Source organism: Platichthys flesus, chromosome 3, assembly GCF_949316205.1.
Source record: "Platichthys flesus chromosome 3, fPlaFle2.1, whole genome shotgun sequence".
Taxonomy (NCBI): Eukaryota; Metazoa; Chordata; class Actinopteri; order Pleuronectiformes; family Pleuronectidae; genus Platichthys; species Platichthys flesus.
Window position 1 is genome coordinate 1,598,376 of NC_084947.1, and position 15,064 is coordinate 1,613,439.

The window sequence follows — 15,064 nt, forward strand, 5'->3', positions numbered from 1 at the left end:
GGGCCACAAGACATGAATCAGTTCTTCACTAACAGGACGTGTGGAGCTGGAGTGAAGAAGCCTCTCGGATGAGAGAGGAAACTTCTCACTGAATCACATGAAGTGGCCTCTCTGGGCTTCAGCTGGGACACACACCGCGGTGGAAAGCTTCACAATTACCAGTCAACAACAACACATGGACCCATTTTCGGGGACGTGACCGAGCGTGTTTGGTATTTCGGTGACAGGATGCGTCTGGAGCATCTGGAAACAGGGACAGACCGAGATGCACTGGGGTCAACAAACCAGACTCTGTCTTATCCTTCCCTTTAAGGAGAGTGTGCATGGGGGGGGGGGGGGGGGGGGGGGAGAGAAACACTTTGACCTCCATCACAGCCAAACACACACTTCTTAAATCTGCATTTTTCCAGTGACCCAAATCAGCTGCTGTGAGAAACCTCTCCCTGTGTGTGTGTGTGATCAAAGTTCTGCTGGAAGGACACACACACACTGTTTGCTCTTGATTGTCAAAGGCAAAAGGAAAAACTCAGTTCACACACGTTTGAGTCCTGAAAGTCAAAGTCCTCACCCGTCTCTGTAGTTGATGACCGTATCGATGATGGTGTTCATCTGCTTGGTGAGCTTGGGGGGTTGGAGGACAGCTTCCTCCGCCGGGGGACGTCCACGCTTCTTCTTGGCCTTGCTGCTTCCCTCGTCTCTGCTCGACGACTCCTTCTCCGGACGCCTCTTACGTTTGCGCTTCTTCAGCCGGATCTCCTCCTCCATCTCCTCCAGGTTCCCGTCCTCCACGGCCTGGGGTTCGAAAGGAGCCGACAGGAGGCGTGGTTAAATGTTTACATGTGATTTGAAATTGATCCATCGATTGTCACACTTTTCTAGTATTTTCATCGGTTAAGGTATTTTTTATTTCAGCTGTCAACCCATAAACACTTCATGATGCCGCTGACCCTGAATCAGTTTACTACAATGCAGGACATTTATGTAACAAATATATAAACAGATTTAATTACCTTTATGGGACTTTGCAAAATCCTATAGCTCCTCTCCAAATACTCTTATAGTTTCTGATTTTCTTTATCTGAGTTTTTTAAGCCTCGCCGATTCCCCCCCCCTGACTAGATTAGAATCAGAAGTGACAGATTCCTTTTCTGGGCTTTTCTCTATTTAGCAGAGCTCTATAATCGCTCTGTCACACCAAACAGCCTGATGATGACATGAAGTACGATTGCACTGTTTTAAAAAACGTCTGCAAACTGAGCCACTTCAAGCTGTTTTGATAATTTCTGGAACGGACAAATTGAAAAACCGGATCGTGTCACACAGAGATAGAGCGCTTTAAAATGGTTTTGTTCCTCCCTTTAGAAATGGACGGCCTCTAAATTGCTTGCTTTTAATCAGAGCCTCTTGGAACCACAGCTTCCAACATTCTGTCACCTTCGGCTCAAAGTTTCTTTGTTCCTTTTCTGGTTTATTCCAGATACACCTGAGCCACAGTCATTAAATGGATCTGGCAGCCCGACCCGACTCTCCGAGGGGAATGACTCACTGTATGTGAGCAGTGTGGGTGAATGGGCGCCATTAGCATCACACAAGGAAACAGAAAGAAAGAAAAACACCGGCGTCCAATTACGGTTGGGACGTGTTTTGCCACCAACGAATCATAATTTGCTCGGTGCATGAAACGGAGGAGGTTGTTTTACATCTTAAAAAGTCTCATTGTTCAAAAACATTCATGTTCTACAAGTTTAAAAGAAATCGACAACTTGGTCCTCGTGCAGGAGCAGAATCTCATCTCCCAGACGTTTAGAAATAAGTTTAATTAAAACTCCGCGGCCTCTAATTTCACTATATAAACTTTTTCCATCTAATGAGAGACAAAAGTTGTGTTGATTTAAAACCATTATGACTAGAACCTCATCGATTGGTGATTTGAAAATGACAGCGAAGGAATAACTGCCTTTGTTTTGATATAGAATTGTGGGTATTGGTATGTGAGACTTCTTAATCCCTAAGTTCCATCATACTCTAATTATCAACCTCACTATATGATCATAAAAATTACATATTGTTATTGTCCCTGAATCCAATTAGAACCCCCCCCCCCCCGAAAATATGATGCCAATAGCACATTGTTGGTTTTGACACGTTTTGTTCCTCGCTGCCTCAGAACTCCACTTTCATCAAATCGGGGAGACTCACTGTGGCGCTGTGACATTTTCCTTCATTATCAAAGTATTTGTTTGCTTTGAATCAATGTCACCCACACAGAGCTGCCGCTGTCAAAGCTCAATTAATGCAACAGATGTGATTTATTCCCCCGGAGAAAAGAAACAACAACACATCTCCTGTTTCCTCCGGTCTCTGTGACATTTGGTAAAAAGTAAAGCATTAAAGAAACTTTGGAACGAGGCCGGGAAGCGAAGAAGCACTGAGGGATGGATCTGTTTTGGATTTGATGGCGAGACAACAGAGATCACACTACATTACATTACACAGAGAGCACACTACATTACATTACACAGAGATCACACTACATTACATTACACAGAGAGCACACTACATTACATTACACAGAGAGCACACTAGGAGCCACAGAGCTTCCAACAGGTGTGGAACACAAAGACGTCGGACTGCAGCTGAATGATTCAAGTATAGTTTAGTGACTTTTTTCCTTGTTGGAAAGCAGTTATAATTCTATTTTTGAGATCTACATCTGTTCGGACTTTACCCGTAGCCACTGCTTTTCGGTCAGCGCGTCACTGTAGTCCACATCTCGACGGCCGCGTGACCCTCGGCCGAACGGCCGGTCGTCATCGTCGTTGTACGTGAGCCGCTCCACCTCCGCGTCGTCCTTGATGATCCAGGACGGCAGCTCGTCCTCCTCCATCAGACGGGGCTTACGGTTCGGGTTGCGGGCTTCCTCCCGGCGTCGGTCCATGTCAAAGCGCTGGAGGAGAAAAGCAGGAAAATCACATGGAGTCAAGCAGCAGATGAATCTGGTTGGTTTGTTTTTATTTATATTAGGGCTGAACGATTAATTGCATTTGCAATTAAATCGCGATATAATAAAACACGATTTTCTAACGGCAACGAGCGCGATTACAACGTGTGAAGGAAAACATACCATCCAGCTCCTTGTTGCTTCTGCCCAGTTCACACAGTGGATCTGAGCCCACGGCTCGTTCACAAGCCAGCGATTCAATTTTTTTTTTCTCTTAAAATGGTAAATTTTGCACACAGTGTTAAAAAAGTGCATGCCTTGCGTTTATACTTGCAATGACTTTGTTTAAATTACTTAAATGCATATTGTTCTTGTTTTTGTAATGAGCAGTTAAATAAAATTGTAAAATGTGGGAAAGAATATTTTACACTAAATGTATCTAATATTGTGTTGGGTCATATTTAAATCATTCATTACGTTTTGTTGGGGGAAAAAAAGGGGATAAAATAAAAAAATTTCATATTAAATCTCAATCGCAATATTTGAGGAAGAAATCGTAATAAGATTATTTTCTCAAATCGTTCAGCCCTAATTTATATCACACAAATGTAACTGAAGCTGTACTTGAATGGAGAGATTATGGAAACGCAGCATCACATGTCACCACTGCACCAATAGATGGATGAATAATAAGCAACGAGGCCATGTTGTGCTATGATTACATTCCCCAGTCACTTTGTGACTTTCTCTCATTAACTTGTAATATAAAGTGACAGGTACTAACATCCCTACGTTACAAGCCATTACACAGTGTCACCTTGTTTTATAACTGAGCAGATTACCACTGTGGTGCACTCACTGCCCTCATGGGAAGTGGGAAGTGGTGAGCGTGGCGTTCGGAATGGAGAACACGTTGTCACGGGCGGCACGGTGGTTAAGTGGTTAGCACCGTCGCCTCACAGCAAGAGGGTTCTGACTCTTAACGTTTAAGTGCTGCTGAGATATTTGCGTTCTTCCCCTTTCATGTCCGTCACCGGTTAGAAACATCATCAACCCACTCGCTCACTCACAGGGAATCTTCCCTCTGTTCTCACATTTTGACAATATTTATACTCGGGCGCTGGAAAGAAAAGTTCTCTAAAAATGTCTCAAGGAACCCCATTGGATAAAGTCCATCGTCAACTGGGATTTGGCAAATCCCATTTACCATAGCTCCAGGTACAGGGTGTTCATGAAGCATCTTAATACTTAAAAATAAACTCAACAATAAATGAATTTACACTTAAAGCTCGTTGAGAAAGCACCGTCTTGATAATTGAAGCACAATCACTGACGTGGGATCAGTTAAATTCAGGTTGTTATAAATACTCATGGAGGAAGCAGTGTATTTTCAGGCTGTGTGATGCCAAGTTAATAAATACAGACAACAAACGTTTGTTTTTTAATATACATAAGCTGTCAAGTGTGTTCTGCAGATAACAAGTTGACTGTGAGTCATGTGTCCATGGTGATTCACTAAGTAATTGGACAGTTGTTGCCAAGTCTGAAAGAGCCTCAACAAATAATAATGTTTAATGATCTCCTTTATGACTGACAACAGAAATTAATTTGGGGCTAAATATAGAGGAGAAGCAGCTGTAACCATTTGTTGTTTTTACCATAAAGAGCTCGAACTCATCCTCCAGGCGGGCGATCATCTGGTTCAGGGTCTCGTCATCAGGCACCTCGTCTTCCTCCTGCAGGTACAGAGGCAGACAAACAGGAGAACACGTCAATAACAGGATAAGAACTGGTTCTCCTGCTCAGTTCCAATCACATGTGTGATCGTTCCCAATGTAAACCACTGAATGTGCATTTCAACCCCATTTAATATTGTGAACGACGGGCGGTTTGCTCGCTGATCAAATCCACAGAGCCGTCTCTGGGCCGGAGGTGATTCAATCACAACCAGCACGCTTAATTTAACAAGATGGGGAAACATCTCTTGTGTTCATTATATAATCCTGGCTGCTCAAACACATTAACTCCTCTCGGCCCTGAGATGCTCACACTGAGAATAAAACATCCAAAAGTCATGAAGCTACAGACTCGGGGGTTTTACCTCGTTCTGCTCCTCGTGCTCCAGGATGGCCTGGAGGAAGACGCGGCGCTCGTGGCTCGAGGACTTCTGGTCAAACATGCCGGCCTGGATCACCTTCTGATCCACGTTCAGCTTGTACTTGGCCGCTGCCAGGATCTGCTCCTCCACGCTGTTGACGGTGCAGAGGCGGAGCACGCGCACCTCGTTCTGCTGGCCGATGCGGTGAGCCCGGTCCTGAGCCTGGAGGTCCTGGGTGTCGCAGAGGAGACAGAAATGTGAGACGGTTTCTGATAAGTTCAGAAACCCAGTCAAGGTCCAAACTTAACACCGGTTGATTGATCTAAATGATGGATTCTGGATTCACGATAATATATATTTTTTGCTGTTGAAACAGATCTTCTATCAACTTTGCCTTTTTGAGCTCTGACTCACCAAACCACAATAAAGAGGATCAATTGTACGATTCCACCACAACTCCTGAGTTTCTCTTGAATGTGAGAAGTCTGAACACAACTAATTACTTCCTGATCCCCAGAAGACAACACAGAGGTTAAGAGGTTCAACGTGAGGAAAGTACCGGATCCTTTGAGGCGGGACTTGTAGCAGTGAAGACACCTGATTGGTTGAGGAATCTGGTTCATAATATAATTTTCTTTACCATTCCAGTGTCTTAATGACTTTACTGCAACCTGCATTTATTGTAATAATGAGGCGATGATATATCCTCAGAGTCTGAGGCAGATTTCAATAAGCCTGTCAAAGTTTTGCATCAGTGCAGTTTCTCAGTCTAGCAGCGTATTTACTGAGACGAGCCCCAGCCACAGTTTATCTGATTTGCATCTTGGATATCTGGAAAGCAAAGGAGCACAAAACAAAAGTGTTCTGATCTCAGAGGATCAGTGGCAGAGAAGATATTTCTGGAAATGCAAATGTAAATTCAACTCGCCAGAGACAGATATTATAAATAGCTTGATGTTGTCAGCTCGACAGAACGATCACTGAGGTGGGGGACAAAAAGAAAACTGTGACTGGATTATTTCTGCAAAACTGATCAAACAGAGCAGCTCGCTCCCGGAGCTTCAAGGACGCTCACACCAGAGTGTGAACGTCCTTGAAGCTGAAGGACACACAACTGCTGAAGTTGGGAAAAAGGTGATAATCTGAAAAAGTTTTGGGGTAAGAATAAATAAACAGGTGTGTTGCTGCTTGTCTTGTGTTGTGGTAACATGATGCATCTTTGCATAAGTCGGGATATCAAAGTCAACACATGCTCAAACAATCGCCAGTCAGTCTCAGGTGTCAATCATCTCTCACTCCATTTTAAAACCATCACAATTAAAGCAGCCAGCCACCAGGAGTGGTCACGTCCTCCTTCTGTTTCGACTCGTGTCCACAGCAACCAGTCCACAAACTTTGCCTGAGTTTGCACAATGTGCTGCAGGGATCAGCCTGAGGTCATGAATAACGTGCAGCAAACATCAGTTTACATTCCCTCTTCACTAAATTTGCATCTGTGAACAAACATGTCATGAAATAAACATCGTATGGAACTCGCTCACTGTGGTTTGAGTGGCAGCATCCTGAGTAAATACCCCTTTAAATCAGCTCATCTCAATTTAGTATTTTGTTAGCTTCCCTGGTGTCGGACTAATACAAACTTCCAATCATCTTCTGGATTCATGCATTCAGGCTGTGAGCAGGTGGGGGGGTTCAGGGCAGGATGACACAGAGAGCTGGAGGACCGACCTGGTGGGGATTCCAGTCGCTGTCGAAGATGATGACCGTGTCGGCCGCCTGCAGGTTGAGGCCCAGGCCGCCGGCTCTGGTGCTGAGCAGGAAGATGAAGTACTGGGATCCTTCCTCGTTAAATTTCTTCAGCAGCAAAGCTCGGTCATCGGCCTTGGTGGCTCCTGAAACATCAAACGTCATGACTTTTCAACTGTGGAGTTTGTTGAGGTAACTTTGTTGAGGCAACTTAGAAAAGGCCGCTCTTACTGCTTCTTGTTATTCAGGTAAAAAAGCGTCTTATTTGAGGGAAAGTTAGAATGTCACATGTGCACTCGCCGCGTCTCTGACAAATTAAACAGTTTCCGATGTCTCTGAGGACACGTGGTGGATCTAGTGAAGCTGGGTTCACGATGATGAAACCATTTACGTCCCAGCTTGTGTGTCTGATTAAAACATGACAACTAATGAGGGCCACAGACCACAGCGTCATTTCAGAGACACGTCTTCATTTGATGTACTTATAAAAGTGAAGTGTGGACGGAATGAATGTAAATCCAGCTGTGGGCGGCTGTGGCTCAGGACATGGAGCGGGTCGTCCACTAACCAAAAGATCGGTGGTTCGAATTCATCTGCACTTATCCTTTGGTTAGAGTGTGTGTGAATGGTATGTGAGGAATGTTTGAATGTGGCCTGGACTGTATTTTACCTACTCATATCACATTCTATATGATATTCATATATTTTAATTGGTATGATTTAATGAGGAGGGTGGGAGCAGAAACCCAGCGACCTTCCCTCCCAAGCTTATGACGAGCAAACCAAATATAAATGTGTCACAGAACAAATGTGAGTTGTTAACAGCAGGTCTGTTCTGCAGTGGCCGACTTTGCCTTATTAACTGTGGAAAGTGACAGACAGTGTGGAAAGTGACAGACAATGTGGAAAGTGACAGACAGTGTGGAAAGTGACAGACAGTGTGGAAAGTGACAGACAGTGTGGAAAGTGACAGACAGTGTGGGCCTAAGTGTGAAGGAGCTGCTTGGACCTTTTGCTCACTATATAATTATTTATTATATATTATATTTTTAATTAAGTGGAAATCCTCCTTTGATCTGAATCTTGAAACATTGCTCTAGTGGGGATGTTACCATCAAGACGTAAATACTGGAAGTTGCGGTAGCTGAGGTAGTCCTCCATGATGGTCATGAGGGTGGTCATCTGGCAGAAGAGCAGGACGCGATGGTTGGTGGCGTGAAGCTTCGGCAGGATGCGATCCAGGAGCTCGAACTTCCCTGACGCTCTGTACAGATCAGGCCTGAGAGGAGACGGGGAAAACACACAGGGGTCACTGTCAGTGAGAGGGATGATCATGAAGCCTTGAACTTTTTATGATTCTTTTGATTTTTCAAAAGTCATGATGATGTGTAAGGATGGAAACCGACTCTTAAACACATGTCTATAAAATCCTGTTTTCAACCTCCTGGAAAAATGGGGTCAACACCAAAAGCACATGATTGAAGCTGTGTGTTACAAACAGAGAGGAACGGTCCTACACACATATGTGACAAATCAACTTCAATAAAAACTTTTGATTTAAAGAAAAACTTCAAGTTTAATTTTGTCCGTAGTTAATGTGACAACAAACAGACCTCAGAATCACCCCGTTCAGTTTCTGTTCACTCTCTGTCTATAAGGGGCGGGATTTAAGCTTCAAACCATCAACTATCACCAGTGTGTAGCTGAGACAATGTGGTTTTAGGAGAATTTACATTTTATATGGATCTTCTATAGTTTTAGAATTGTGTCCAAATGAATAAAGCAAACTTGCTGCAGAACTTAAAGTGTCTGTTTGAGATCTGCCCGTGGTTGAGAAACCAGAGAGCTAAACGTCCGCTGCCTCAGATATAATAAAACACATATAATTTATTTTCACTGCTGCAATGAATAATTTATTTGTGTCACATATTCACTTTTGTGACACAGCAGCTGTTTAAAACATGAACTTGTACAAATCGTTCTGAGGAACAAACCTCAGAACGACTCAGCTCAGGGTTGAACAAACAACCTCCTGGTGTCAATGCAGTCGTTTCTGAACACGTGTGATTTGCTCAGAAAAGAAAGTCAAATAAACGGATACGGGATGAAAAAGGTTTTTACATAAATAAGCTGCTAAGCCTTAAATCCCCCTATTAATAATTCATAAAAGTATGTAAACATGGTGGTGTTCAAACAGATAAAGAATGAAAATATTCATGTGTGTGTTTGTTTGTGTTTGTGTGTGTGTGTGTGTGTGTTTAGCACTGTGTGATATAAACACACTGTTAGACTTACCCGCTGATTATTCCGTTTGGATAACCCAAGTGCTCTGCAAAAGATTCCTGTAACCGAGAACATTTACTGGTTTAAATAACGAGCAAGTAGCAAACTGAGTCCTGCATTTGAATGAGTTTTACTGGAGACCGAGCTCTGACCTTTGTTAACAGTTACAAAAGAGGAATTTGAAGTTTTGCTTTCTAGACATTTTCACAATCAGGTTTTGTTTTGAAGGTCTGAACCTGCAGACACAGACGTCTGTTCCCAGGGAACGGCTGACGTCAAGACTCTAAACTTTATAAAATACATAGTTGTTTCATAACTTCAGTCAAATCTAAGAACAGGATGAACAAAAACCTAAAATGAACAAAGACAATACAGAAAAAATGATTGTCTGGAAATGAGTCTTCTAATTTCACACAAGAAGAATTTTTTTGGAGAATATAAAACTTTAACGATTAGGTCATCGTTAGTAAAGCTAATACATCTAAACTAGTTATAGTTAAGACGTGTTCATGACAGCCACTGCCATCGCTGCAGGTCAAACAGCTCTCACCTCAATGTGCTGGAACATGTACGGATGATTGCAGATCTTCTTCAGCTGCATGATGGTGTTCATCAGGGTCTTCGCTCCACCTTTACCCTGGAGAACGTTATTTCACAGTTGAAAGACATTTTCATTCCAGATCGAAATAATGACTGATTCAGAAACTTCTCAAAACCTTTGCAAAGTCTTCTGCTTTTCTAAGAGACACTCTTCTGCACCTGAGGCTGAAAGCTGAGACGCATCTTCAGCAGTTAGATAAAATGAACCAATACGCGTCTTGTTCATGCCACAGAACTTTCTTCTAAAAGCACCGGTAAACGTTGACTTCAGTTACACAATCTGGGAACCTTGTGTTGTAAATATCACTGAGCGCCCAGCCTCGCGTCTCAGCGTGAGACACCGGTGAATCAAAGCGGTCACATTCAGTAGAGACACCGGAGCTTCAGCACATTTACCTTCTTGTCTTTCTCTGAGCCGTCTGTGAGGAGGATGCCTTTCTGCATGTGGCGGTACAGAACCTTCTGGATGGCCGACATGTCACATTTGATGACGTACTCCACCTGCGGGGACAAAGAGGACAGAGCTTTGATGAGACATGTCTTTTAACCTGAGACATTTCAGGTCTCAGTCATATTCTTGATAACAACAATAAGGTGAAAGAAATGTGTTTGCATTTGTAACATATGTATAAAACCTATTTAAAGAAAGTATCTGAAGAACTACAGGATGTAAATTAACAATTTATCAATTTCCAATTGGTTATGAGAAGAGCTGCAATGATTTGTCAATTAATCAATTAGAAAATACTTTTTGAATGTTTGACTTATTAAAAAAAATCAGTTTGAATTGGTTATTTAGTTTTTTTCCCACCACATTACATTTGATGACCTCATCAGGTCTCTGGGAAAAAAGGATTGACGTTGCTCAATATTCTCTCCATTTTAATAGAGGACGCATTTAGTTCATAAATTGAAACAACAATCAATAATGAAAGTGATTGTCAGCTACAGCCCTGATTGGATGAATTGCAGTGTATCCTCTCCACATAGGTTTCATAGTCAGAAGCAGCTAGGTAATTACAAGGCATTTCTACCCTAACCCCTTTCCTGGGAAATAAATGATCTTATGAGAAGTGAAAACTGTTTTATAGCTGCTCTGTTCTAATTGAATCAAAGAGCAGAACACGTTTTATGCATTACAAATCGAAATACACAAAGCTTAGTTTCCATTTCACCTTCTCTGGCAGCTGCGACTCCACCTCCTTCTTCAGTCGGCGCAGCAGGAAGGGGCGGAGCACCTTGTGCAAGCGGCGGATGATCAGGATGGTCTCCTCCTCGTTGAGGTCGACCTGAGCGAAGCAGAACGTGTTGAAGATTAGTGGCAGGCGGCCGACTGTGTGTTCTTCAGATCCGCCGCAGTGACACGATCGTGACAAGCAAAGAATTCATCAACAAGTTGTGCAGCTGCAACCAAACCTGCCTCCTTGAGTGAGGCTACATCTTGAATAATAGAGATGTTTCTGAGCACTGGTTGTGGTGATTCGGCCGGGGGTGAGAACTAATACCCTGCAGAGCCTCGGAGCACTGGTAGCAACGTGCAGCAATGTTTATCTGAGTGGGTTCCTGTATTTTGTATGTTTGGCTGAATCCTGCTGTTGTTTTCACACTGTTCCACTGATCAACAGTTGGTGGTGGCAACAGGGAAAGAGAAGCCTGCAAAGATCCTGAATACATCAACACAGAAAACAACTGCTTGAGCTGCCGGGAGGAATTTTAAGAACAGATTCAACGGCATCAGATTCTCCTGATTATTGTTATAACGCTGTTTTCATTCTTTTATTTAGAAACTTGATTAGGTGGAAGTATAAAGGTTTTGTTTTTTTATTCCTCGCTGTCAGGGCTCAACCTGAAATAAACCTGTGGCCTCTTTCGAACCAGCGGGTTGAATGTTAGAAAAGACATTCAAAAAGACGCATCGGCTGAAGCAGCCATATTTTGGCCTCTTGTGTATTTCTTTGACCTGTGGTTTTGAAAACATAAGCATTTCGCTTGCTAATTGGGTTTACAGGCTCCCTCAGCCTCGGGCTACATGTGAAACCTGCAGGGACCTTGAGGGAGGGAAGTGGAGAATGCTACCAGGACTCGTGGTGAATCATTAGGAGAAAGGTTTGTTGTTGGATCCTGAATCAGTAATAAGGATGCTAGTTTGTGACTGAGTTGGGTTCAAACTTCCCTGAGGGGAGAAAACATTCCCTTTGGAAAATATGGTCAAACAACATTCAGCCTCATCCTTCACCTCCTGACTGTTCATTTTCTGTTAAAACTTTACTCTTACTTTGAATAAGCTTCGTAAAAAAGCTCAAAACATTTTACTGGCGTACAAAACTTCACACTCTACTCGACTTTAATAACTTCCCTTTTACTTTACTTCAGTGGGAATGACAGCTGTAATCACTGTGAAGGGAGAAAAGCCCTCGGGGCTCTCAGAGTTGTAGAGAGATCCACTTAGGAAACCTTTTATCAGCTTTCAGAAGATGCACATTATCTCCACGTTTAGCTAAAGATGGGTCCCTGTATCATGAATTGTAAAAACTGCAAGTCATGGTGATGGAAAGTGATTTAAAACATTAAATACAGTTTGTCTCATCTGAAATCTACTAACTGTCGGTAATAAAATAATCAGTTGAATCTTTGGCAGACCATTCACCTCTGGCCTTGGATTCTGTGATTCTGATACTGAGGATAAAGTAATAGCATTTGTATAATCTATCAGATGAACATTAATGTCCACCTCCGCTCGCTCTCACCCTCTCCCCTGTCATGGCGAACGGGGCGTTGAACCACTGCTCGAAGGTGCTGCAGCTCTTGAAGATGGTGGGCAGCAGGAAGTTGAGTAATGCCCACAGCTCGGGGAGCTTGTTCTGCAGCGGCGTCCCGGTGAGGAGGAGACGTCGGGGGGCCACATAGTGGGTGTTCAGAACCTGGGTCAGCTTGCAGTGGTGGTTCTTCATGCGGTGACCCTCGTCCACGATCATGTACTTCCAACGAATCTGTATGTGGAGCGAGACTCATTCAGGGATTCAAGTCTCAACATGTTAACTCTCATATGTTCTAAAACCGTGAAGTAAGACATTTAAGATCTATGTCAAGAACAAGACATAAGCAGGAATATCAGTGACTTATATAAATCTTCCATTAGATTAAGACCAATTTATTCTGTTATTCAAAACTATGTTTAATGACAAAATAAATAATTACAGTTATGAAAACCTCTTTAGCTTTATATTTCTACGATGAGAACCAGACACTCGTGTTCAGGGTTGTTTGGGCTTCGCAGAGGAATAAGCTCCAGTGAGTGCCAGCAAAGTCTTATGGAAAATTTATGTTTAAAAGTATTAGACACTGAAGAGTGCAGGCGCGGGGGGGGGGGGGTGTATTCCACAGAGGGGACACAGCTCATCTCTTTCACCTTGGCCAGTATTTGCTTGTCCTTAATGATGTACTCATAGGTTGTCAACAGGACGTTGAACTTCCCGCTGCGGAGCTGAGGTACGAGTCCACGCCGCAGGCCGGGGGTCCCCTGTCAGGTGGAGACACACAAAGGAAAGAGAACAAGTCACAAGTCAGTCAAAGGGAATCACATCTCCGACTTCAAACGAAAGAGACAAGTGACTTCTCTTTCTTACCTTGTAAGCAATTTTCACAACAGACGGTGACCACTTGTCAAGTTCATAGATCCAATTGGACAAAGTCCTGGAAAAAAAAGGAAAACGTCGATCATCAAACAAATGTCACATTTGAGAACGTGGTTTGAATTTAGAGCTATTAAAGGTTTAATGAGTTTTGCAAAGACGTGAGGAGCAACTCGAAGAATCTTCCATTAAAAGGCCGAGCACTAATTCACACGTCTATCATCAATGTTCAGACATCATTTGCTGGATAAACATCAAAAGGAAAAACATTTTTTAATAGCTTTCCCGACTCTTAAAACCCGCAGCTCACAACCAGAGACCTTCTTTATGGCTTTGTTCAAAACTTTCCCCGCCAGGCAGATCAATCTCTCCTCCCATTAACACATTTTTCTAACACATCACAGCTATTAAGGAGGAGAATATGAGGCTTTGCTGCACATTAAAGAAAACACATTTAAAACAGTGGCAGTGAAGTAAAGTATGAGCCTCTGCTGGGTTGATTGACTGCAAAAAGAACAATGGATGTTTCAGAAAACAAACCCATCTTTCCCTCTGATCCTTTAAGACCCACAGCTCTAAATTATAGGTAAAAAGAAAAGCTAATTAGGTGAAACTGGGAATAACAACACTCTTCTCTCCACCTTATATCCACAAAAGGGAAATGTGTGAGTACTAAAGGTGCTGGAGTGTTTGTAGAAGCTGAAAAGAACCCAGGAGCATTAACCCACTTCGTTGGGAGTTAGGAGTTGGACTAGTTTGCACTTGAATGCGTTTTGTAGAAATTCAAAGGATCTATGTTGGGGAAGCAGCGAGGGAAATCACATTTATACTAAGAGGTTCCAATATTTACATCAGAAGATCGAGAAAATTCACGTCTCTTACTCGAGGAGAACATCCTCACAATATCGTAGTAGTTTGAGAGGAGAGAGCGTTGGTTTAACAACAGGAACAAGAGTAAGTCTAGCTTTCACAGGTGCTGCTGCTGAGAGCCTGTGTCAGCAGAGGAAGAATCCCTGTGGGTGCTGTTACTGGTCCCTGATGTGTCTGACCTGCAAAGGTCGAGTGAGGATTCAATCTTGAAAATCTTACAAAATCCTGATTCTTGTATTCCGACCAATACTGCAGACATTTAAACCTGAGCACACAGAACACTCATGTCTACTGAGGCAGTGAATGACTTTATACCAACTGGATATTAAAACCCCTGTCCTCTATCACGTGATTTAGGCTGATCAGGTTGGTTTGTTTCCATCTAAAATTAATAACTGAAGTTGTTTTGATTGCTCTGCACATCTGTTCCACAGCATTTTAACGTGTCATGAAACCTAATGATAAAAGCCATGATGGGTGCGTGCGGAGGAGAACTGACGAGAGAGGAACGATGATGAGGAAGGGGCCGTTGATCCTCTTGTTCTCCATCAGGTACGTGATGAGGGCGATGGTCTGGATGGTTTTGCCGAGGCCCATCTCATCAGCCAGGATGCCGTTCAGATTGTTGTTGTATAGGGACACCATCCACTCCAGTCCCTGGACCTAGAAGACACACAGACACACAGCTGAAAATAAAGCCTGCAGACACAAGGTCTTTCCTCTATTTACCTCCAACACTTTCATGTTGTCAAAGCTTTTCAATTTACAAAAGACCATCATTTACACCATGCAGCTTCCCTCATTACTCAGCTGGAATAAATAATACTGTAAATGATTAAACATATCATGGTACATGTCATTGCTTTCTGTCCTGTTAAAGTAAAGGAAAATAGT

The 15,064-nt window shown here is 42.9% G+C and overlaps 1 protein-coding gene across 2 annotated transcripts in view; it reads right to left on the reverse strand.

The window, feature by feature from the left end:
* Positions 1–15,064, reverse strand: part of smarca2 (SWI/SNF related, matrix associated, actin dependent regulator of chromatin, subfamily a, member 2) — a 42,880-nt gene that overhangs the window by 13,744 nt on the left and 14,072 nt on the right. For both annotated transcript variants that reach the window (XM_062381312.1, XM_062381311.1), the window contains 14 exons: positions 14,670–14,833; positions 13,295–13,361; positions 13,078–13,188; positions 12,416–12,658; positions 10,844–10,957; positions 10,065–10,169; positions 9,619–9,705; positions 9,081–9,127; positions 7,898–8,064; positions 6,768–6,931; positions 5,043–5,270; positions 4,600–4,677; positions 2,729–2,947; positions 569–792 (listed from right to left, as the gene is read on the reverse strand). In XM_062381312.1, the coding sequence (XP_062237296.1) occupies positions 569–792; positions 2,729–2,947; positions 4,600–4,677; positions 5,043–5,270; positions 6,768–6,931; positions 7,898–8,064; positions 9,081–9,127; positions 9,619–9,705; positions 10,065–10,169; positions 10,844–10,957; positions 12,416–12,658; positions 13,078–13,188; positions 13,295–13,361; positions 14,670–14,833 (2,018 nt within the window). The remainder of the gene's footprint in view (positions 1–568; positions 793–2,728; positions 2,948–4,599; positions 4,678–5,042; positions 5,271–6,767; positions 6,932–7,897; positions 8,065–9,080; positions 9,128–9,618; positions 9,706–10,064; positions 10,170–10,843; positions 10,958–12,415; positions 12,659–13,077; positions 13,189–13,294; positions 13,362–14,669; positions 14,834–15,064) is intronic.